Genomic DNA, 25972 nt, shown 5'->3' on the forward strand with positions numbered 1-25972 from the left:
CCACCGACCAGCTCTCCACATCACTGAGCCAGAACCCTCCCGCCAGCTCAGCGGACCCCAACCAAGCAGCCAACAACCTTACACAGTGGATCACCAACTGCGCTGACAACCTCGCACCCCTGAAAACCCATCCCATCAGGCCCAACAGCAAGAAAGCCTCCTGGTTCAACAACGACCTCAAGAACTCCAAGAAGAACTGCCGCACCCTCGAAAAAGCCTGGCGAAAAAACCCGACTACAGACAACATGACCGCCCTCAAGTACGCGTCCCGTAAACACCACCAGCTGATCCACACCACCAAGAAGACAGCATTCAAAGAACGACTAGACAACAACGCACACAACAGCAAGGAACTCTTCAGCATCGTCAAAGAGCTCTCCAACCCCAGCGCCGGAAACAACAACATCACCCCCTCACAAGACCTCTGCGACTCACTCGCCTCGTTCTTTCACCGCGAGATCGCCGACATACACAACAGCTTCGGCGCACAGACCACGCACCCAACCACCATACCGACGCCCCCCAACACCACCCTCCGCGCCTGGACCCCGGTCAGCACCGAAGACACCATCCACACGATGAACACCATCCATTCCGGATCACCAACCGACCCATGCCCCCACCACGTCTTCAACAAGGCCGACTCCGTCATCGCACCCCATCTCCGGGACATCATCAATTGCTCCTTCAACACCGCCACCTACCCGGAGAGCTGGAAGCATGCCGAACTCAGCGCCCTCCTGAAGAAACCATCAGCAGACCCCACCGACCTCAAGAACTACCGCCCCATCTCGCTCCTCCCGTTTCCTGCCAAAGTCATCGAGAAGACCGTCAACAGACAGCTGGCCGCCTTCCTAGAGACTAATGGATCCCTTGACCACTCACAGTCCGGCTTCCGAGCCAACCACAGCACCGAGACCGCCCTTATCGCAGCCACTGACGACATCCGAGCCCTGCTCGACAACGGGGAAACAGCGGCCCTCATCCTCCTGGACCTCTCCGCAGCGTTCGACACTGTCTGCCACCGCACCCTAGTGCAGCGCCTCAGCAACATCGGAATTCAAGAGAAGGCACTAGAGTGGATCATCTCGTTCCTCACCGGAAGAACCCAGAGAGTCCGCCTCCCCCCGTTCAGATCCGAGGCCACCGAAGTCATCTGCGGCGTACCACAAGGATCATCACTCAGCCCCACCCTCTTCAACATCTACATGAGCCCCCTCGCAGCCATCGCACGCCATCACAACCTCAACATCATCTCCTACGCCGACGACACCCAGCTGATCCTCTCCCTCACCAACGACCCAGCCACCGCCAGAACCAACCTGCACGAAGGGATGAAAGACGTAGCCGAGTGGATGATGAACAGCCGCCTGAAACTGAACTCAGACAAGACGGAAGTCCTCATCCTTGGATCATCACCCTCTGCCTGGGACGACTCCTGGTGGCCCCCGGCCCTGGGCAGCGCACCCAAACCAACGGACCACGCACGCAACCTGGGCTTCATCCTGGACTCCTCCCTCTCGATGACCAGACAAGTCAACGCCGTCTCATCATCATGCTTCAACATCCTACGCATGCTCCGAAAGATCTTCCGATGGATCCCCACCGAAACCAGGAAGACGGTCACCCAGGCACTCGTCACCAGCCGACTGGACTACGGTAACACCCTCTACACCGGAACCACGGCCAAACTACAGAAAAGACTCCAACGCATCCAGAACGCCTCCGCACGCCTCATCCTTGACATCCCCCGACACAGCCACATCTCCGGACACCTGAGAGACTTGCACTGGCTCCCCGTCAGCAAGAGAATCACGTTCCGCCTCCTCACCCACGCACACAAGGCCCTCCACGACCTGGTCCCCAGGTACCTCAACAACCGCCTAACCTTCTACACTCCCACCCGCCAGCTACGATCAACCAGCCACGCCCTCGCCGCCGTGCCACGCATTAGAAAAGCCACCATGGTAGGAAGATCCTTCTCCTACCTGGCAGCCAAGACTTGGAACTCACTCCCCATCCACCTCCGTCTGACCCAAGACCACCTCTCCTTCAGGAAGCAACTCAAGACCTGGCTGTTTGAGCAGTAGCGGTCCCCCCTCCCCCAGCGCCTTGAGACCCTCCGGGTGAGTAGCGCGCTATACAAATTTCTTGATTGATTGATTGATTGACCATGTGTGAGGCCCAACAGAGGCATGGCAGGTGCGTAAGGGGCATTTCCACCATCCTTCATACGCAACATCTCTAGCACTGTAGGGCAGTCATCAAAAGCATTCCAGGTCTGGGAATCACCACTGCTGGGCACAATTGCTTTGCAGTGTACTCTGATTGTGGGCGAGTCCCACTGGGCCCAATTCCTCAAGTCTAGTCCTGTCAAGCCACTGGGTGACTCATTGGTGCTGCGATGCCAGGTAGTACATCTCCAAATTGGGCACTCCCAGCCCCCTCTTATCAGGTGGGCGCCGCAGGACCTCTAAGGAGGCCCCATGATGGCCTCCATCCCAAATCAGTTCCCGGAGTAGTGAATCTAACAGTCTGAATCACAAGAGAGGCACTCTAACTGGAAGGTTAATAAAAAAGTACAATAACTGTGAGAGCATAACCATATTAGAGATCGAGATCCTGGACTTAATGGGCAACTTAGAGATCTCCAGAAGAGGACACATGACCTAAGCAACCTAAGGACTTTCCTAATATTACCCTCCCTAAGGTCTTCCAGGTTGTGGAATAGTGAATTCACAGGTATTTAAAGGATGAGGGTGGATCCCTGTGGAATATCCGGTGGTCGCTGAGCACCCAGAGACAAGGGGAACTGACAGGTCTTGGATGTATTAACCCGAAGGCCAGACAGTGTTGCAAAGTCTCCCAGGTGTTGTAATGCAGTTGTAGCCCCCGTTGCACCATCTGCCAAATAAAGCAGGACGTTGTCTGCATAAAGGGAGATAATATACTCTCGGCCCTCTACAACCACACCAGTGCCCACCTCTACTGGTTGAAAGAGCTATGCCAGCGGCTCAGTGGCTAAAGCAAAAAGAACAGTGGACTGGGGGCATCCCTGTCTGCTACCTCTATAGTTGTTATACTGCGAGGAGATAGTGGTGTCCATTCTGACACGTGCAGATGGGGCAGAGTAAAGCAGTTTGACCTAAATTATCCATTGCTCACCTAGACTCATCCGACGCATTACCTCAAACAGAAAATCCCATTGTATAGAGTCAAAAGCCTTCTCGAAGTCCATTGACAGAAGAGTGGCCTCCGGTTGAAACTGCACCTCAGGGTGATAAAGGACATGGTACAATCGCCAAAGATTGCGTGATGTGTTCCAAGAAGGAATTAAGCTGTTTTGGTCCTCATGAATCAATGCAAGCATATGGGGGAGCAGTCGATGGGTCAGAACTTTGCTAAGAATTTTGAAGTCCATGTTAAGCATGGACAGTGGGTGAAATGTTGTGGTGTGGGTACCCTGGAACTTAGTCTTGGGGAGGAGGATCACAACTGCGTCTTGTGTAGACGCAGGTAGTGCTCCATGCTTTAAAGAATCAGCATAAAACAACTCCAGAACTGAGCTCGGGGTCTCCACAAAAGAGGAATAAAATTCAGTGGGCAGACCATCAGGGCTTGAGGCCTTCCCTGTTGCCATTTCCCAGATGGCAATTCGGATTTCCGCCACTGGCCCTCCCAAGGTTTCTCATGACTCACGAGGAAGCTCTCTCAATGGCAGCCACTGCCGAAAGGCAGCCTGCGCCTCTGGTTGCTGAGCTTATGGACGCCTGTATAACTGTTCATAATAATCTTGGAACGTGGTTCAATGGCCCTGGAGGAGTACAATGGTGTACTGCTCTCAGTTAGGATTTGAGTGATAAAGGTTCCACGTGATTCTGGGTGGATAAACCAGGCTAGAAGTCTGCCCAGTTGTCCTTCCTCATCATGTGCCTTGGCAGCATAACTCCAAAAGTCATGACAGCACAGACGATCTAAGATGGCATTTGATCACTCTGAGGCCTCCCAGAGATGAAGTACTGCTTCACCATCAGTGCCCAGAGTGTTGTCTAGTTCATGTAGCTTGCTATCCAGTGTCTGCAGTTCTCGGTCTAATCCCTTCCTCACCCGAATCGAGTGAGCCAGACAGTGACCCTTCACTACAACCTTAAAGGCTTCCCACTCGAGTAGTCTAGAGGAGGCAGCACCCTCATTATGTTCGAAGTAGCAGGCAATCATTTCTCCCAGTGAGACCCAGTTACTCGGTGTATGTTACATATTGGCTAAGCTTGTTAGAACTGATAAATTTATCAAGCTGAGTGCGGAGTTGGTAAATAGTAGAATAATAGGAGTAATCCGGTGTCGGACCATGTTGGATTCTCCAGGGGTCTGAAAGTTCCCATCAGCAAAGCAAATCATTAAAGCCCTCAACTGTCTTGTGTGACAATGCCTCTGGTAGTAGTGTGGGGGGGGGGGTGGAGTGGTCCAGGAAGACATCGGCCACACAGTTAAAGTCCCTGCCTAACAAAAGGTCATCTGTCATAAATGATGACCCTTTTGGTCAATGATGGAGTGTGTGAGGTAAAAAGGAGTCCCCGCTCTAATCCAAATCAGTGTCCCTCGATTGTAGGCAGAATAGAAGGTAGCATAAGCTTGGCCACGCATCGACGCCTCAAATGTTCCACCCACTCCCAGCAAGGTGAGTTTCTTGCAGCATGGCTACCTGCCCCCCCGCCGTCTCAGATACTTATGAATAATATAGCGCTTACAGGCAGAACCCATTCCTCAGATATTCCAAGTCAGAAAGGGTAATGTATGATGTGTATCTTGCATCTACACAGGCCATTTTCGTAGCTGTAGTCCGCCTCCGCTGGTCCCCCGTAACCAATCCTCCCCTTAAATCAACATGTAGCGTATACCCCGTGATAAACCATTAAAAAAACCTACTACCAACTTCCCATCCCAAGGGCAGCCAAGCAACGGCTGGCCATCCAAACCTGTGAAGTAAAAATATTGTTATTAGAAGGTCACCTCCAGTCGCCTGGTATGGGCCAATTCGGGAGGGGTAGGCTAAGCTGGAAAGCAGAAGGCAGCCCGAGTCAGTCCACAACACCTGCCTGCCACAAGTAGTTATCCCCACTCACTTTTGGTCACCAAAGCTGCCCCGATCAGACCCCTAAAGAGAAAGCTATAGGAACCACATTAGGATTGCCATCTTGTTCCGAACCCTACCATTCATCCCTGTCTAGCAAGGCAGGAGGAATACATTTGCGCCTAATAGTGCCAGGCAGGCGTCCTGACAACAGTCCAGTACTTTAATCAAATAGCCCACCAACTCTGGAGTCACTACAGGCAAAGTGGCACCATCCACCACAGAGGTCCCAGATTCCGACACCACTGATCCCCTGCCTGACTTTCAAAATGCTGCAAGTTGTACCACAGCCTGGAATGAAGCAGCTCGCTCCTGTTCAGTTTGTGAGGGGGTGGTTTCTTCCTCAATCAGCCCCTCAGAGTGCTCCGTGGGCATTTTTGGGGTCTATGCCCGGAGCAGCTGATTTGGTCTGGGCCGTCGGCAAGGAGGTCTCCGCTTCATTGGCCTCCAACCACTCTCAGGCCTTGTCAGGTTCCTCAAGTACGATTCTGAGCTTGGCAGGGAAAAGCAAGGAGTATTGTAGAACGTCTTCCCCGAGAGCCTTTTTAACCTCCAGGAAGGAGGCACACTTTAACCCATATTTATACTTTTTTAGCGCCACATTTGCGGCATTTTTTTACGCAAAATCGGCGCAAACTTTCAAAATACAATTGTATTTTGTAAGTTTGCGCCTCTTTTGCGTAAAAAAAATGACGCAAATGCGGCGCTAAAAAGGTATAAATATGGGCCTTAGTTTGTACAGCAGCCGTGAAGTCAGGAAACACTTTGTTGTTTACTATAATCGACACTCGGTCCGTGCTCTTTGTAGTATAGTGTCTCTGTCTTTAAAATGTAATAACCAAGCCACTACAGGGCGAGGTGGGATTCTTGGTGCAGGTGGTCGGGCTGGTACTCTATGGGCCCATTCTAGAGCATAAAACAAAGTCAGATAGTTAGAGGCAACCTCTGATCGGAGCCATCTTTCAAAGTAAGTGACCATTTCATCCCCCTCTCACCCATTAGGGATACCAACCGCATGGATGTTATTGCAGCGATTATGCCCTTCGGCATCCTCAGCTTGGTGTTCTAAGATGCACACTCAGTTCAGGTCTGCCCAGTGGGCAGAAAACACCTTATACTCGGGTTTCAATTCTTCCACAGTCGTCTCCGCTTCCTTGATCCAGTCAGCTAATTTTCGGTGTTCTGCTTGTAGTAGCCCCAGGCCTACTGACACTGTGCTAATATCTTGCTGAAGAGTGTCTTTAGTGTCAGCAATGGCAGCAAGAATTTTATCAAGATCGACGTGAATTGATGTTGACGCTGCGTCTGTATCTTATAATTACGCAGCTCGGGGCTGTGAAAGCCCTTCCACCGATGGCTGGGCATTTGCCGCCTTTGACTTTGGTTACCCCATGAGAGCTATCTGTTCGGTGTTTCAGAGCAGGCAACTGGTCCCTATTGCCCCAGGCTGCAACATAAAATTGCTAGCAAGGACCAACAGGGTGACTCACAGGGCTCTCCGGTGTCCCTGTCAGTGGGGGTTTGAATTTGGGTCCCTGTGCAGCAGGTTAGTAATGCCTGCCAGTCTCAGGGATGTAGCTGGCATTGTGTCTGGCAAGGGCTGGCCCCAAAGCGAGCCACGTAGTTTCTGTCACTTCAGGCCGGAGACACCAGAGGCCAAAATATCAGGGGGACCCCTTGCATCTTATGGAGTGGAGGAGGAAAGGGCACCCAGCAGGCCAGCACAGCAGGTGTCGTCAGTGGTGTGGTCTGCCAGGCGGAGGGTCCAGCCCCCGCGGCAGAGGTAATCCATGAGGCCCTATCAGGGTAATCCAGGGCATCAGAGTTACGTTGCGGACAATACCAAGCCAAGTATAACCCAGAAGCAGGTGTGAAGGGGCCAGCATGCAGCAAAGGAGTGTCTCACCAGGGCCAGGCCCGTGGCCTGCAGTAGTGTCTAACACTTGCTGTCATTAAGTGGCTGGTGGAATGTATGCAGTTCCAAGGATCCACGGTGTAGCCAGGGAGCATGTGGCAGTTAGTTATGCCTGGTAGTGGCCGAGCAAGATCCTGCTTGCATGAACCCTTTGTGCACTAGATCAAATAACATGTGGGATGCGGCGGCTGTCTCTCTCACACAATAGCACCCAGTGTATGCTGCACCTCAGGAGCAAGGGTAACTCAGCTGTTCGCAGGCTAGCGGGCCCGAGGTGTGCACATAGTGCAAGCTGCTGAGCTGACGACTTAAGCATGGTGGTTTTCCCCCAGGCAAGTAGCAGCAAGTCCCTCCCAGGGTGTTGTCAGGGTGGCAAGACAGTTTGGGTGCTCCTACAACATATGTGCAGTGGGGCTCTCACCTCAGGCCTCCAGGTCCTGGCTGAACCAGGCATTGCCGGTATCACAGGGGTGTCTTGTGGCCTACACAGGCACCCTTGACAGCCCCCCTCTGGTTTAGTAGCTCAGCCGGCAACTCCCTAGGTCCGCAGGCAAGAGGTGGACGAGCAGCCCAATGAGTCTTTATCCAGCAGCTCCTCCCATGTGCTCCGGCTGGAGACCCGCATGCGCTGGCAAGGTGGGTCCACTCCAGGCTCCTGGGGGTGCAACAGGGATCATTCGTGTCAGCTGCCTCATGGCCCTCCGGTACCAGGCTCACCTTCGGCACTGCACCTGTTCAGCGCAGAGTCAGGGCTGCACCCGCGCCACCAGAGGCTGTCTTCGCCAGTCATTGTTCTGCCACTGCGTGAGCGAGCCTGCTGTAAAAGTACAGGCTGTTGCGGATATGTAGTGCCATTAATAGGCTCTCTACAGATTAAATTGTAGGCTGAATGGGGAGGATTGCTGAAGGATTTAGTGCTGGCTGGTTGTGGCGCTCGCTAGGCTGCATCGCATCTGAAGCGGTTGCCATCTTGGCCACGCTCCCCCTCTTCTAAAAAGTTAGCACAATTTTTTTCACATATTTGATTACATGGTTTGCCACAGGTTTTGATAACAGATAGTGGTTTTTAATTTATCTCAAAAGTGAGATCTGCATTATGTACAGAATTGGATATGGAGGTTTGTCTGACTACTAGTTATCATAGTCAAGTGGTTGGACAGGCAAAAGGTCTAAATTAATGCATTGAACAATATTTGAGATATTGGACATTATTGAAAAAAGAGGATACAGTTCATCAGAATTAACATATAACAATCCTAAGCATTCTGCCAAGGAAATGTGACCTCTTTTCTATACTATTTCCCTTAGGGCTACATTCGTCAGTATCCATTCCTACAGTATAGGAACATATAGATGAACCTCAGATTATTCAAAATTCTGCACAAGAGATTTTAGAAAATGTTAAGGCTAGTTACAAGTTCTATCCTGTCAGAAAAAGAATTTCTGTACCTCTAATGGACCATGCATCTCCCACTTAAAGGACATTGAGGCTGAGTATGTTTATAAACAAAACAGTACCCAGTTGTCTTTAAATGCACAATTCATAAGTTGTGCCACACCACCAGTGCTACTCTTGAGTGTGGCACACATAAGCATTCTCAGTAACCATCAATTACAACTAGAACCCTTAGTTATGAAATGCAAGAGGCTACACGACTGGTAAATAATCAGTCACACATGAAAATGTAATCCCTTTCTAAATAAAAGTGGCAATGTGGCATGCAGGTGCAGATAGTGTCAATCTCCCATATAGTGAAAGTATCCAAAACAAATGAGTAAAATAACACTTCAGAAACACGTTTTTTGTTGGAGACAGTCAGTCTACTTAAACAACCTTAGGGAAAACACGATGAATAATGTTCTTTCAATGTTCTCCTAAATTAAACTGAAATTCAATTAGCCCAAAATGGGGATGCGCACATTAAATTCAAATAATCATCCTTGCCCCGAGGTGCCTCTGATCTTTGGACAACTCCTTCCGACTAAACAATCGTTGATGAGTTTTGACCACTTTCACAATTCCCAGAGACTCATCAGAAATGAAAAATTCATAATCAAAAACAGACTACTTGTGCTAACTGAAGTGAAAGAAGCATTCCACTCCATTGAGCAAGGACATACCTGCCCGTAAGTGATGAAGACATTTTTATCTACGAATAATATTTTCAAAAACACAACATTCTTCTTGTTTTTACATACAGACGTTTAGGCTAAATGGTGGAAATCAATTTAAAATAAACTACACAGCTAATCAGCAAAACTGTGGGCTTCAATGGGGTAATGCCTCCCTTCTAGCCACCACTTTCCAGACAACTGAGTGGACTAAAACAGCCCACCTTTGGTCCATAGCAAAACAGACCAATCCCTGACAATGAAAAATCACATTATAACAAGATAGGAAATGCAACTTTTAAAACACGTTATTTAATTAAATGCGAACTTTCTGGAGGAAAAAGAGCAAATGACTCTACGTAGTTCAACACTAGATAGAGAACTAACTTGATTACTGGAACACTTTGCAGTTGGGCCTTACAAAAACTTTGCCTGTGTCCAGAAGATCAAAAACTCTGAAGTCAGACTGTAGTGAGTGTAGTGCCAAGAACCGCTCAAATTTCCCCCATTTTTAGTAGACCATATTGCCTTTCTTTGGGCCTTTACGTGCAACATTATGTCATCAAAAGCTCTGCATCATTAGATGTGCAGAATCCCTTAACACACACAAAACAATATTTTGCGATGGTCTAAGAACATAGAAAGAAAGAGTGAACGTACAAAAAGTTTACCTTGCCACCTCGGTGGGTTGTGAATATTTTCAGAGTTATTAGCTAAAGTATGAAATCCACGGGCACTCCGAATTAGGGAAAAATAAGGCCCTGATTTATACTTTTTGGTGCAAAACTGCACTAACGCAGTTTTGCACCAAAAAGTTTAGCACCGGCTTGCACCATTTCTGAACACCAGTCGGGCACCATATTTATGGAATGGTGCAAGCCGGTGCAAAGGGTAGGCTAGAGTAAAAAAAAAATACGTTAGCCAGGTGTGGCTGGCGGTATGAAAGAAGGGGGTTTTGAACCAAAAAACGACGTTAGGCAGGTTAGAGTAAAAAAAATGACTCTAATCAGCCTAGCATCATTTTCTGATGCAAAACCATCCATACCACATGACTCCTGTCTTGGAAAAGACAGGAGTTATGCCCACCACCTCAATGGCCAGCACAAGGGACCAGGGTCCCCTGGGTGTGGCCATTGCACCCATTTCCATGTAGAGGGGCCCATTTCAGGGCCCCCAATGGCATGTTACAAAAAAATACTTACCTGTACTTACCTAAACTTACCTGGGATGGGGTCCCCCATCCTCCGCTGTCCCTCTGGTGTGGGTGGGGGTGTCCCTGGGGCCTGGGGAGGGCACCTGTGGGCTTATTCCATGGTGTTCCACCATGGAAATAGGCCCACAGGTCCCCTAATGCCTGCCCTGACCCAGGCGTCAAATAATGGTGCAAAGCAAGCTTTACACCCTTATTCGACCCCTCCTCCCCCGTGCGTGATTTTAGCACAGGGGGATAAATATGGCGCTAAGGCCATAGAGTCATTGTTTGCACTGAAACCCCTACCTTGCAGCTCATTGACGCAAAGTAGGTTTCCACGTCCAAAAAATGACTTTAACTCCATAAATCTGGCTCTAGATGGGTCTAGTGCCAAAGTATAAATATGGAGTTAGTTTTGCACTGAATTTGCGTAACAAAATATGACGCAAATGTGGCGCAAAATAAGTATAAATATGCCCCTGTCTTAAATTTGGAAAGTTGGTCAAAACATAACCTATTCTTACCTCGTTTTTATAAGTGGACCATGTTAAACAGGCACCAAGTCCACATTGAAAGTTAAAAAGCCGCCCTTGAAAACATTTCAATTAAACACCAATATAGCACAATTTTTATAGGTATCCAATACTCATGAATGGCTCTCTGCCAGACTGTCCTACCTCGCCCACTCTTTACAGCCCCTTCTAGCAAGTCCTTCCTATACTCACTCTGTCCTCTTGCAGCATACCAATGTCTTACCACTACTATTGCAGTCTTTCTCAAGTGACAGGGGATTTCTTGCCTCCTCTACTAAGGAATTTATCCCATTCCAGGCGCATTATAGAACTCATGAACCCGTATGGAATCCTCAGCCTCTCCCACCTGCATACAAACTGCCTTCAAATAATTCACCGTTGTCACCCTTCTAAAGAAAACCTCCATTTACCCCTCTGCTTGTGGAAACTGTAAGCCAAATGGCAAACTCCGGTGGTATCCCAAAAATATAAAGAGGGTAGTCGTATCCAATCATTTTCATAGACATTCACCTCTTGGACCTCAGTGAGTAGAACTTCTGATGCTCTCCGTGGGGATCTTTTTCCACGGCACACCAAAACTAGAAGACAACACTGTCAGAAAATTGTGGATTCACTGATAAATAAAGGCACACCATTAACTCACAAAAACCTGCAAAGGTTATCTGGTGACACCATCCAGTGTATGTTTATCAAAGTATAAGTATTTATAAGTATGATTATCAGTACCCAACAGATTGACATGAGATTCATCTACCTAAGTGCTATTTCTAAAAATAGCAGACAAAAACCTATTACCAGTATGGTCTGCTGGGCACCGCAAAAGGTAATGTTTTAAAATATCACATTGTTGTGTAGATAAGGCCTGTGGGAGTTTTGTTATTTGGTCCCTCATGAACCCATTGGCGGTTTTTGAACCAGCGGAGGCACAAACACTGAACACACACAAGCTTCCAGTTGTGGAGCTCATGTCTATGCATCTTCACTAAAGATGCTGTAGGTCTGGATAAAGTGCATCAACCACTTTGTATCTGTGCAAAAGGAAATCTCTAGTCACATTGCACGAGCTAGTGTTGTCAGTCTGCCTAAGACTGAACATGGACACGTGCATTTTATGTCCTACTGAAGCTGCGATAGTTATCTTAGATCATTATATGGACACATCAATCACAATTTAATCATTAAAATGTAATAGTTTTACTCTACATAAAGTTTCTAATTACTTTTACTGCTCAATAAGCCATTATTAAGCAGTCAAAAGCTGTAACAACACCTCCTTTCGAGGAAATGTTAAGAAAATCAGTGGAAAGTCAATGGAGAATGGGTTGATTAATAGAGATAAGAAAATAAAAAAGCAACAGAGAGCTTGTCAGGCTAATTTCCAGCTCCCATGCAATCTAGAATGATGTGCATAATTGCATCATGACAATATGGAAGTTGAATGTCAGCTATCACGAAAAATATCTATCAGCATTTTTAATCAATAGTGTAAATCAATTCAGTGGCCTTTAGATAAGCTCATAGCCGTTGGTAATCAAACTATTACAATACACTGGCCACCTTCCACAGTGCTAACAATTTAATTCTGTTGGAATACAGAATGCAAGGCGAGAAAGAGAAAACGGATGGATGTCAACCTAAATAAGAGCAGGATGGAGGAAGTTAGGCCACATCTCAATGAAAAGGTTTCTGAAGATTTGGGATAGCAGCCAAGACGGGAATCTACAGCAGCAAGATACTTGTGCTCTATAGACGGGATGGACATATTATTCTTTCATTAGAGACTGGCGTCACCAATTTAAAATCATTAGATCAGTAATAATGGCTAATCAAAGAATACAACATTGTCTGATTAATAAATAAGTAAATCAATCCCTCCCCTCTTCGTGGTCGGTTAAGCCCATATTTATTACCCATATAGAAAAGGTTTAGCACGCCATACTCTGGAGTACTCCCAGGTTCTCTGAGCATCCTAAAGGCAGATTGAGTGTTATAGAAGAGGCAATAAACAAGAATATTAAACGAAGTCCTTTCTTTGCCAAAAGTACCGGAAACTGAATGTTTCTGGAAACTGTCCCGTTGATCATCCTTCTTAAAATCGAAAGTGTCAAGACGATTGATTTTCGAACATTAGGCAACAAGAAAAGTAGCATTAGTGATGGAGAGCAGCAAAAACGTGACCAGTGTTATTGATCACAGTATCTGATTCGACTCACTTTTTGCATCAATGGTAGTCCTTTTTTTAAAATACTTAATGAATGCTCAATTTCGGGAAAAACTAAAGTAACCATCATAATTGTGCTGACTTAAGAAATACTCACACAAAGTGCTGGATGCGGGTCCATACTTGTACCTCACACCGTACGCCGAACGAAGCGCACGTACAGCGTCAATTGCTGCAGATTCCTGCAGAGTAAGAAACAAACCAATCAGAATTCCCACACCTCCAGTCAGCATTCACTTGACAGCGGGCACCTAAAATTATAGGTTAATTTCGCCTTCCCATTTAGTTTCATAGTATTCATAGACATCTCTTTATATATATATCATGTAGGATATTATTATTATATCTTTTGGTGTTTCAGTTCTTTCAATAAAAGGATAGTTAATCAAGTTGTAACATGCATGCAAACTAAATTTGACTAGACTGGAGTTTAACCACGGCTGTGGTCACGGGTTAACTCGTAGATTTACTAGGAAACGTGGTGCAGACTTTCTAATTTCTTGGGAACGGCACAAATCAATTTTCATCCATATGCTTTTTCACAGGGTTGAGGGGGTAGTACGTGTGTTGGTTGCCAGCTACCTAAATCAATACTCATGGGGCCACAATCACACTTGGCTCATGTATATTCATCAGCCATTTCCCTACCCAGAGGTGAGGACCAGCAGGAGAGAGCAGCCCTGATTGTATTCGTATTCATATCTTAGGTATGATTTAAAATACCCCTAATCAAATTACGTCTCGGCGAGTATTAGTCACTTACCAGAGGAATTATACATTACATTTTTTAAAATGGGGGTATGCAGAACCAGTCAAAAGCTAAAACTGCCTTGCCTACCACAGTCAATTACTACCAAAAGATAGCTCGAACAGGCACTGGAAAAGTAATTTCATTTTCCACTTTGATCTAGATTTTCTTTTCTGCAGCTGTAGTATCTTATATGGAATTTAGGGCCTATTTTTCTAAAAGTGGCGCTCCACTCAGCGCAGCTCCACTTTTCTTGCGCTCCGTAGATTCCCCTAACGCCAGATATGGTGCACCATGGCAGTAGTTAGGAAACTAGCATCAGTATTTTTGATGCTAGTTCAGAGCAGAATTAGTTTAACATTTTTTGACGCTAATCCCATTGAGGCCCATTGTAAACAATGGCATGGCTCCTTTTAATGCCTGCTCTGAGCAGGCGTTAAAAGTGCCGAAAGAAATTACGCAAAATTTGCACCATTTTTTCGCCCATCCCCTAACAGGGGAATGCATTGCAATGCATGCATTGCGCCACTTTGTACATTTGGGGCTGCGATTTTGGCCTTGCTCGGCCACATTAGCGTAAAAAAATTATGCTAATATTGCACAAGGAGGTGCTAGGGGCTCTTAAATCTACACATTACTGTCCTGTTACTCCCATTATCTGATGGGCACAGTAAGGGTGATTTGATAGATGTTTAGTTAACTAGTGATTAATATTAGAATAAATCCTCCGCACATAGCACAAGAAATTGCAGCCCTAATTGCTGGGCATCCTCAATCACAAATAAATGCCCCTTCACACGTGGCATTGTTGCTGGTAATTTTGTTTATCATCTAAACTACTTTATTTTGGTTATACACCATAAAACATATGTAAAATCAATAAAATATGCCATTCAATAGTAAATTTAATGTCGGTGGCAAAGGTTAAAGCAAGGCTAATAACATTACAAATTAATATTGGACTACACCATAAGAGTGTAAGGCAACACAAAAGAATTGCATGTACCTAGCTATACATATTCACAGAGTGGAAAAATTGGCCCGCATAATAATCAAGAAAAGTCCACAATAGGCAGTGCAGGCCAATCATAAAAGCTTAAAACATTCTGGGATGCACAGATAGGCCCTTACATAAGCCAGCAAACAGCTCATTTAAAATGATTGCAAGTAGAACCATGCATTCTGCGGAGTATAGCAGCATATGTATATAGATAAAGTAAAGTACAACACAAAAGATCAGACCAGATAAGAGCACGTATAAATATATAAAAAAAACTTAACACAGGGCTTTAGGGTACATAGCCAATTTAGAATAATTCCATATGGAGCCATCTTCTCAGAAACAAAACATGATATCATATTTATGTGGTTTAAGATAAAATGCAGAGCAAAATATGCAAGCCATAAAGACACATATAACACCCTCTCCCACATCTTCTCAGAAACAAAACATGATAGCATATTTATGTGGTTTAAGATAAAATGCAGAGCAAAATATGCAAGCCATATAAACACATATAACTCCCCAGGACATAGCTTTGGGATAAGGGGCCCTGTGTATCGACTTGAGGCACTAAGTACAACAGGCTACTGAGAGGAAATAGTGTTTGAACGGATGATCCAGCTCCAGTGTAGGGACCTGGCTACCATGCACACTATTGCCTCATTTGTTTCAGCACACAGCACAGCAGCCTGAGGGCGGTAAGGCACTGTCTTGGGCCACTCTGTCTGCAAATGGGGGCAAACCACCTGTTCCTAGGGCGGGCACAGCCTTGGCAAAAGAAGAATCAGTTCAAAGGTGTCTCATCTGCCTGTAGGCAGGTCGGGAACATAGATCATTTTCTTCTTAAATCTCTTCCCCTGCCTCTTTCCTCCTTTCCTCTGTCTATGTGTGCACTTCTCTGGCTTGACTGTAAACTCCGATTCTGCTAAAAGAATTGGTGGTGGCAGGAGACAGGAAAAGGCCTGAAAGATTTAGAGAATGGTAGTACGAGATAAGTGAGGTAGACAAAGATGGGAGGTGGAGACACAGACAAAATAGAGGGATAGGTGAGGTCAGCAAACATATAATGTAAGGCAGAGGGAACCTGAGGCGCCCAGAAAGAAAGATACAGAGAGCTGGTGAGAGACAGATAGAAGGGAGAGGCAGGGAGAAAGGTATGATTTCACAGTGAAGTGAAGAGAGCTAGAAATAGAGAAAAGAGAATATAACGGGAGGAAGAATGGCGTGACACACTAAGGGGTGAGTGGGAAAGGTTAGGTGGAAAGAGAAGTGAGTCACAGGCAGACAGGGGTTGATGTAGCCCGGTGGAGTGATGAGGTAGTGAAAGAACTACGAAACGATTCACGGTAGAGAGAGCGTGGTGATGTGAACAGAGTGAAAACGAGAACTGAGGAATAGGAAGTCAGGCTAGATAAAAGTGGAGAGGTTAGCAAGAGAGGCTTGAGGGGTAGAAGAGATATGAATTGTAGAGAGCTGAAGCTGAGATGATGAGGTGCAGAAAGAGATGTGGTGTAGATACAGTGGGAGACAGAGAGAGGTTGGGATAGAAAGTGGTGAGTTAGACAAAGACGTAACAGCAAAGAGGTGAGGTAGAGAGGTATATTGAGATACAAAGATAGAGGGAAGGGTGAGATAGGGAGGGTGAGTTGAAATAGAGAAGACACTACAGAGTGAGATGAGAGAGATAGGAGTGAGATGAGAGAGCGATAGGAAGTAATGATAGGGAAAAGGTAGATGTGTAGAAAGAAGCAGTGAGAACGGAGTAGGATTTGAGAGGTGAGTTAGAGGTGGTAGTAAGAGGTAGGGGGAGGTCACGAGGTGAGGTAGCGAAAGATTTGTGATGTAAATTGAAAGGCTAGATTGTGAGAGTGGCAGGGGTTGAATAGAGAGCAGATAGTGAGAGGGGTATGAAGCAGAGAGAGATGAGGTAGAAAGATCAGTGAGATAGAAAGGTTTGAAGCAGAGAGTGAAGTCAGAGCGAGGCGAAGAGAGATGAAGCATAGGGATATGGAGGGAGGATGAGGCGTGAGATGAAGAGATTTGATATTGAGTGAGAGGTTTAGTTGATAGAGGTGAAATACAGGGCAGTGAGGTGGAAACAGCAGTGAAGTGCAGATGTGTGAGATAGAGAGAGAAACTGGTTAGGCTGTGAGGTAGAGAGAGAGGTTTTCAAAGGGATGAGAGACAGACGAAGATAGGGTGGTCAAAGAGAAATTGGGTAGGTACATAGAGGTTGAGAGATAGTTATAGAAAAAAGTGAAGAGAGGGATGTGCACTAGAAAAGGTGATGTGACATAAGGAGAGGGACATGAAACTAAAAGATACCAAAGGCAGAGAAAGAGGTAGACAGTGGTCGAAATAAGAGACGTAGAAGAAGTCGGAGAGAAAGTGGAAAATTAGTGAATGGTGAGATAGAGAGGAATTAGAATTGATGAAGCCATTTCGCTCTGTTTTAGGATCTAGATTGTTTGTCTTGCAGGTAAATATTACGTGGAAATTGGAAAGTTACAACAAGGGTGACAATAAAATTTAATGAACTACTACATACTGTCAAAATTAGACTTGTGTACATAGCGCTTGAAAATGTAGTTTTAATAGTTGAACATTCACAACCATAAATAAATCCCCTTTCACAACTGTCATTCTTGCTGCAAGACTAAGGGCCAATGTACGACTTTTTGTTTTGCAACTCGCAATTTGCAATCCATTTGGGAATCCCAAATTGCGAGTCGCAAAGCAAAACAGTGTTAAGTACACTGTTTGCAATTCCCAAAGGGGCCCCAAATGACCTACCTCAACAATATTCATGAGGTAGGTCGGAATTTGCGACCCCATTGGGAACGGCCGCACTCACAGGGATGGTGGCCTGCTGGAGACAGCAGACCACCATGTCTGTGACTGCTTTTTAAATAAAGCAGTTTTTTTTTAGTGAAGCCCGTTTTCCTCAAAGGAAAACAGGATGCATTTCAAACCAAAAAATGAAAAGTTTTCTGTCTGTTGGAACACTACCTGCTCTGAAAAAATATTTTTGCTTCCATTCACAAAGTAGAAAGGGTCCCTTTAGGACCCCTTCCCGTTTATGAATGGGTTAACACGCAATTGTTTTGCGACCACATTCATGGTCACATAACAATCATACATACCATTGCGACTCGCAGTTAGGAAGAGACAGTAACTTTGGTATAGGTGGTATTTAACTTTAATTAAATGTTAGAAGAATTATCTGACATAATTGTATAATTTTCGACTTGAAACCAATAGTCTGTATTGAAACGTTATTGAATTTCTAATAAGTAGCATTTTAAATATGCTTACAAAAATAGAGAAATGTAGTTGTGCGTTATACTTTAGAAACACAAAAGGATGATGGACCGAGTGCTGAAACTTTTCACCCCCTCAGACCAGTCACAGATCTGGGTTTAATCCATTGTTCTTTTGCTCACCATGCCACCCCAGTTTGGATCCAGCCATATGCAAATCAGTCTTGACCCTGTTCCCCATGGGAACAGTCCAGCCCGAACTGCCAGGCCAGGTCCTCCCTGGACCGGAAACAAGCATCCTGGGACCGGTTTCAGGGTATCACACTTCATCAGCCAGGCTAGCTTGAATCCAGTGGCACAGTGAGCAAGGGGACCCACGTCTGGGCATACCCTTGCCCTTCCAAATGGTGACTCGCAAACCTATTTTTCAATTTGGTAAATAGATAACCGAATCGCAAAATAGGGTTTGTACATACTAAAATGCATTTTTCTTGTCACTAATGGCCCGATTTTGCGAGTCGGGCCATTTGCGATGAGAAAAAGCTACATACAACTGGCCCTAAGTGTCCAGTGTTCCAACTCTTTACCAATTATTTACAACTTGACATGTTGGCATATTCAAATAGTATGTGAATCTATTAATGATCCAATGCAGGAGAAGAACGAGTTACTTACCTTCGGTAACGACTTTTCTGGTGGATACATTAGCTACCTGTGGATTCCTCACCTCATGAATACTCCCATGGCGCCAGCATTCGACGGAAATCTTCTTACTAGTCTCTGCACGTTGACGAGGACGTCACTGTCTCGCACGCGACGCCGTCTGACGTCATACAGGCAATAAGAGGTCCTCGACGACGTGCGGACGTCAGTACCAATCATTTTTTACGTGCATGAGAACAACCAGGCAATGCAATGAAAGAACAAAGCAACATCCATTATATTGTAAAAATACACCACATTGTATGAATAACTGTAAATCTTTTTTATGTACATATATATATATATATAAAACTCTTTCTTTTAAAATATATACACACACCAAGTATATACATAAAGATATATACACCTATACCTATATATATATATAAATATATTATATATATACATCTATTGCACCCTCAAAGATCAAGAGGAGCGCACTCAAGGATTACTTGGCAAGACCATAAAGGCAACGGGGAGGCGGGTGGGACCGTGAGGAATCCACAGGTAGCTAATGTATCCACCAGAAAAGTCGTTACCGAAGGTAAGTAACTCGTTCTTCTGATGGATACAACTACCTGTGGATTCCTCACCTCATGAATAGAGTCCCAAAGCAGTACCACGCCCGGCGGTGGGTGCCTAAATGGTCAAACCAAGAAATCCTGCAGCACTGACCGTGCAAAATGGCCGTCCCTTCTAACCTCAGAATCTAAACAGTAATGTTTTGCAAAAGTGTGAAGGGACGACCAAGTTGCGGCCTTGCAGATGTCGACCACAGGAACACCTCTGGCTAAGGCCGAAGTGGCCGACTTAGCTCTGGTGGAATGAGCTCTAATGCCCTCAGGAGGATCCTTCTTTGCCAAAGAGTAACATATTTTAATGCAAAGAACAACCCACCTGGATAGTGTTCTCTTGTGGACTGCCTTTCCTCTCCTCTTGCCCACGTATCCAATAAACAGCTGATCCTCCAGCCTGAAATCCTTTGTTCTATCGATAAAGAAGCTCAACGCTCTCTTTGGATCCAGACGGTGCAGTCTTTCTTCCTCTTTGGAAGGATGAGGCGGAGGATAGAACGTGGACAAAGTAATTGCCTGAGCCAAATGGAAGGGTGAAACAACCTTCGGGAGGAAAGCAGCCTTGGTCCTCAACACCACCTTATCCCCATAAAAAGTTGTATAAGGGGGTTTTACTGATAAGGCCTGCAACTCACTCACTCTCCTTGCTGATGTTATAGCTATCAGGAAGACTGTTTTTAAAAACAAATACCTCAAGGGGCAAGAATGCATAGGTTCAAAAGGGGACCCCATAAGGAAAGTCAGGACTAAAGACAAATCCCATTGCGGCATAACGAATGGCTTTGGAGGATATTGATTTAGAAGACCTTTCAAGAATCTGATAACAATAGGGGATTTAAATAAAGATGGTTGGTCTGGAAGACATATGAAGGCTGACAAGGCCGATAAATAACCTTTAATGGTAGCCACTGCACAACCTTTCTGCGCCAGAGATAGAGCAAAAGACAAAACGTCCGATAGATGAGCTTGTAAAGGATCAATCTGCCTCTCTCCACACCACGCAACAAATTTAGACCACCTATTAGCGTAGATAGATTTAGTGGAGTGTCGCCTGGCCGCTAATATAACATCCACTACCTCAGGCGGGAGAGAGAAGGAACTCAGGTTGCCCCGTTCAATCTCCAGGCATGTAGGTGCAGACTCTGGAGGTTGGGGTGTAGAACCTGCCCCTGCGACTGCGAGAGGAGGTCTGCCCTGAAAGGGAGACGGAGCGGCGGGCACGTTGAGAGTTGGAGAAGGTCGGAGTACCACACCCTCCTTGGCCAATCCGGAGCTATTACGATTACTAGAGCCCGGTCTTGGCGAATCTTCCTCAATACTCGAGGAATCAAGGGTATGGGAGGAAACGCGTAAAGCAACTGGCCGCACCAGGTCATTTGAAACGCGTCCCCCAACGCTTCCTGCATCGGATACTGAAGGCTGCAGAACAACGGACAATGCGCGTTCTCTCGAGTGGCAAACAGATCTACCCGAGGAAACCCCCACTTCTGGAAGATTAAACGGACTTGATCCGGATGGAGACGCCACTCGTGGTCTGCCGAGAAGTGGCGACTGAGACTGTCCGCACGCACGTTCAAGACTCCGGCCAGATGGTTTGCTATCAAGCAAATCCGATGGTCCTTTGCCCAGGACCATAGTCGAAGAGCTTCTCTGCAGAGAAGGTACGACCCCACTCCTCCCTGCTTGTTTATGTACCACATCGTGGTAGTATTGTCCGTTAGGACCTGTACCGACTGACCACGAAGGGAAGGGAGGAAGGCCTTGAGAGCCAGACGTACAGCCCGTAACTCTAACAGATTGATGTGAAAAATCTGTTCCTCTGGAGACCAAAGACCTTTGATCTCCAGATCCCCCAGATGAGCTCCCCACCCTAGAGTGGAAGCATCCGTTATGACTGTGGCCACTGGTGGCGACTGCTGGAACGGTTTTCCTTGTGAAAGATTGTTGCTTGCAATCCACCACTTCAAATCCACAGCAGCATCTCTGGAGATCTTGACAGTACCCTCTAGATCCCCTCTGTGTTGAGACCACTGCCTTCGGAGGCACCACTGAAGAGCCCTCATGTGCCAGCGAGCATGCGTGACCAACAGAATGCAGGAGGCAAAAAGACCGAGCAGACGAAGGACCTTGAGGACTGGAACTACCGCTCCATTTCGAAACATTGGAACCAAATCCTGAATATCTTGAATCCGCTGAGGCGGAGGAAAGGCCCGACCCAATGTCGTATCCAGTACTGCCCCTATGAACAGGAGGCGCTGAGAGGGCTCCAGGTGAGATTTGGGCTCGTTCACCGAAAAGCCCAGGTCGAACAACAACTGGGTTGTTGACTGCAGATGACGCAACACAAGCTCCGGGGACTTGGCTTTGATCAACCAATCGTCCAAGTAAGGGAATACTGCTATCCCCTTCCTTCTGAGCTCTGCCGCAACCACCGACATCACCTTCGTGAAGACTCGAGGTGCTGAAGTAAGACCAAACGGAAGGACCGCAAACTGGTAGTGTTGCGATCCCACCACAAACCGGAGATACTTCCTGTGTGACTTGAGTATCGGGATATGAAAGTAAGCATCCTGCAAGTCGACAGACACCATCCAGTCTTCCATGTTCAACGCCAAAAGCACCTGTGCTAGGGTCAGCATCTTGAACTTTTCCTGCTTGAGGAACCAATTCAAGATCCTCAGGTCCAGAATTGGTCTCAAACGACCATCCTTCTTGGGAATCAGGAAATACCTTGAGTAAACTCCTTGACCCCTTTCCTGCTCCGGGACCAACTCCACCGCGCCCTTTAAAAGGAGGACTTCTACCTCCTGTTCTAGCAACAGGAGGTGTTCTTGTGAACAATACGAAGGGCGGGGCGGGATGAGGGGCGGAAACTCCCGAAAGGGAAGGGTGTAGCCTTTTCCCACAACACTGAGAACCCAAGTGTCCGACGTAACAGTCTCCCATTTGGTGAGAAAATGCTGTAATCTTCCCCCTACAGGAGAGGAGTGAGTGGGAAATGGTGGAAGCCTAAGGCTGCTTCCCCTGCTGCACCCCGCCAGAGGATGAGGAAGAGGCAGAGTGCTGCTGAGAGGCTCCCCTGGTGCGGACCCTACCCCTCCCCCTAAAAGATCTATAGGGATGGGAAGAGGCAGGTTGCTGATATCTTCCCCGAAAGGAAGAGGAGGAAGAGCCACGCCCAAATCCACGAAACCTCCTGAAGAATCTGGAAGAGGCCGTGGAAGAAGGAGCTTGGAGTCCCAACGACTTAGCCGTGGCCCTGCTCTCCTTAAAACGTTCCAAGGCCGAATCAGCCTTAGCCCCAAACAGTTTGTCCCCATCAAACGGGAGATCCAACAATGTGGACTGTACATCTGCCGAAAAGCCCGAGTTACGTAGCCAGGCCTGTCTCCTTTCCACCACAGTTGTGCCCATTGCTCTGGCTACCGAGTCGGTGGTATCCAGTCCCGTCTGGATAATTTGGGTCGCAGCAGCCTGGGCATCAGAGACAAGATCCAAAAGACCCTGGGGAAGCTCTGTAAACGAAGAGGAGATGTCATCCATCAGAGCATGAATATACCTCCCCAGGATACAGGTCGCATTAGTGGCTTTTAACGCCAGACTGCAGGACGAAAAAATCTTCTTCGACTGCGCCTCTAGCTTTTTTGAGTCTCTGTCCCCAGGCACCGTCGGGAAAGAACCAGGCGCTGATTTGGACGAACAGGAGGCCTGCACAACCAAGCTCTCCGGCGTAGGGTGCCTAGATAGGAAACCAGGATCAGTTGGAGCCGTCCGATACCTCCTGGCCACGGCTCTGTGAACTGCTGGGGAAGATGCCGGCTTCTTCCACACCTCTAAAACCGGATCCAGCAGAGCGTCATTAAAAGGTAATAGAGGCTCCGCCGCGGCTGAGGCCGGATGCAACACCTCTGTCAAAAGGTTTTGTTTCGCCTCCACCACCGGCAAAGGCAGGTCCAAAAAACTAGCTGCCTTCCGTACCACTGTATGAAAGGAAGCAGCTTCCTCGGTATATTCCCCCGGGGACGAAAGGTCCCACTCAGGGGAAGTGTCCAGCCCACTGGCCGACTCCAGTCCACGCAGCCCATCACCCGAGTCCTCTAGCTCTCCTTCCTCTAGGGCTCGTTGGTACTCCTGCTCCTCTAGTAACCGGAGAGCACGCCTCCTTGAATGCAGTCGTTGCTCAATCCGCGGAGTCGACAACACCTCCGCCGAAGTCGGAGATCGGCGCCGATCTTCCGAAGCCACCGACGCCGCATCCGGCGCCACAGGTAACTTCGGCGCCGACTGAAGAGCAGATGAAACGGATGGACCCACCGGAGTCACAGGCCGAAATCTCGAAGTCGACGGGATGGAAATCCCTGGGGCCAATCCCTCCGAAGCCATCGGAGCGGCCACCGGCGCCGACACTGGCGCCGAGCCCACGTTCCCAAACGGGAGAAAGGGCATAAAGGGTGCCGGCCGAAGAGGCGCAGGATCACCCAAAGAAAAGGCCAAAGGCCCAGCCGGAGCACCCCCTGGAGCCATCTGTTGGTAAGATGGCATACATCGCATTCAAGAATGCGGAACTATCGGCTCCAGGGGTGGGAAAAGCCGGATACTGGGGTGCCTGACTCGGAGGCGACCCCGACGCCGGCCTCGGCGTCTGCGCCGGAGAAAACACCTGAGGCTCCAATACCTCAATCACCGACGCCTGTCCAGGCGAAGTTGGAGACGTCGGAGAGAGCAACGGCGTCGAAGGATGCGGCGTCACCGTGGGGCTGACCTCCCATGTCCTCCGGCGCCGATCCGGAGACCTGGAACGAGCCTCCCTTGAATGACGCCGAGATTCTCTACGGCGCCGGGAGTCTCGATGACGCCGATGTCTTGGAGAAGACTTTTTCTTGTGATGCTTCTCCTTTGACTTGGCCATAAACAGCTTCGCCTCGCGTTCTTTAATGGCCTTCGGATTCATGTGCTGACACGAATCACAAGTCGAGACGTCGTGGTCGGAGCTCAAACACCAAAGGCAATCGGAATGAGGATCCGTCACCGACATCTTGCCTCCACACTCACGACAAGGCTTAAATCCAGACTTTCTCTGCGACATTATTTCCACAGAGAAAGAGTACGCAGCAAGATATACACTGTAACCGCAAGAGTAACAGTTGCTCCCTCGAAGATAACCGTTTCGAATGCACGGAAAAAAGGGAACTGACGTCCGCACGTCGTCGAGGACCTCTTATTGCCTGTATGACGTCAGACGGCGTCGCGTGCGAGACAGTGACGTCCTCGTCGACGTGCAGAGACTAGTAAGAAGATTTCCGTCGAATGCTGGCGCCATGGGAGTATTCATGAGGTGAGGAATCCACAGGTAGTTGTATCCATCAGAAGCTGTGTTTCTCAGAGGTTCAAGTCATAAGTGTGCAGTTAATTAAACACAGGAATGGTAACCTCTATTGGCATCTACAGTGTGTGTCATACAAATGTGATCAGCATGCCATAGTGATGTATGGACATGTACGATAAATATTAATGTTTATACAAATTCTCTTCAAATATTGAATAAGATTTCTCGTTCAGGACTTCGGAGACACACTGGCATTTAAGGGGTTTATTAATTCAAGTCTCTGAGAAATCACTTCTCTATCCTGTCATGCATATGATTTTGTCCCCTTTGATGCCATCCATGGATAAGATCCACAAAGTCAAGTGAGACCAATCCAGTCCTAAATGATTGATAAATTAGGAATTGCTTCAATATTTGTCTACTTTTAGTTACTCTCCCAAGATCAGTGTACTAACCTAGCCCACTCTTACATATGCATGATACCATTGCCTGGCCCTTGCCCAGCAAAATATGTGATATGGTTGTTGGTTAATATAACTTCTATGTAATTAAGGACAGTATTAGTGAACAGCTTCTGATGTGAGGTGAGAGTTATGGTGCCAGTTGTTCTACCATTTGATTTTGCAAGTCTCTAATTGTGATTCATTGTGAATCGCAATTAGAGACTCACAAAATGAAATGTACAAATGTGTCTCAGACACATTTAGCGATTCCCAATGGGGTTGCAAAAGACCTACCTCATTAATATTCATGAGGTAGGTCGCAATTTGCATCCCCATTGGGAATGGCTGCACTCACAGGGATGGTCTTATGCTGGGCACAGCATGGCCACGATGTCTGTGACTGCATTGTAAATTAAGCAAATTTATTTTAAGTGCAGCTCGTTTTTCTTAAAGGAAAACGGGATGCATTTCAAACAAAAAAATGAAAAGTTTTCTTTTCATTTCTTCATAGTAGGCAGTGGTCCATAGGACTGCCTGTTCTGAAAAAATATATTTGCTTCCATTCATAAAGGGGAAGGGGTCCCATTGGGATTCCCTCCTGTTTGCGAATGGGTTAACACCAATTTGGGGTTCACTGCAATTGTTTTGCAACCGCATTCATGGTCACAAAACAATCATACATACCACTGCGACTTTCAAATATGAAAGGACGCCCCTTCCTAATTGTGAGTCACAATCCCTATTTTGCGAGTCGGTAACTGCATACCGTCTTGCAAAATAGGAATGGTGCATAGTACCTGGCCGTTTTGCG

At 47.0% G+C, this 25972-nt stretch overlaps 1 protein-coding gene across 5 annotated transcripts in view; it reads right to left on the reverse strand.

Moving 5' to 3' along the window:
* Positions 1-25972, reverse strand: part of CPA6 (carboxypeptidase A6) — an 825999-nt gene that overhangs the window by 23126 nt on the left and 776901 nt on the right. For all 5 annotated transcript variants that reach the window (XM_069220294.1, XM_069220296.1, XM_069220298.1 and 2 more), the window contains one exon: positions 13202-13286. In XM_069220294.1, the coding sequence (XP_069076395.1) occupies positions 13202-13286 (85 nt within the window). The remainder of the gene's footprint in view (positions 1-13201; positions 13287-25972) is intronic.

Source organism: Pleurodeles waltl, chromosome 2_2, assembly GCF_031143425.1.
Source record: "Pleurodeles waltl isolate 20211129_DDA chromosome 2_2, aPleWal1.hap1.20221129, whole genome shotgun sequence".
Classification (NCBI taxonomy): Eukaryota; Metazoa; Chordata; class Amphibia; order Caudata; family Salamandridae; genus Pleurodeles; species Pleurodeles waltl.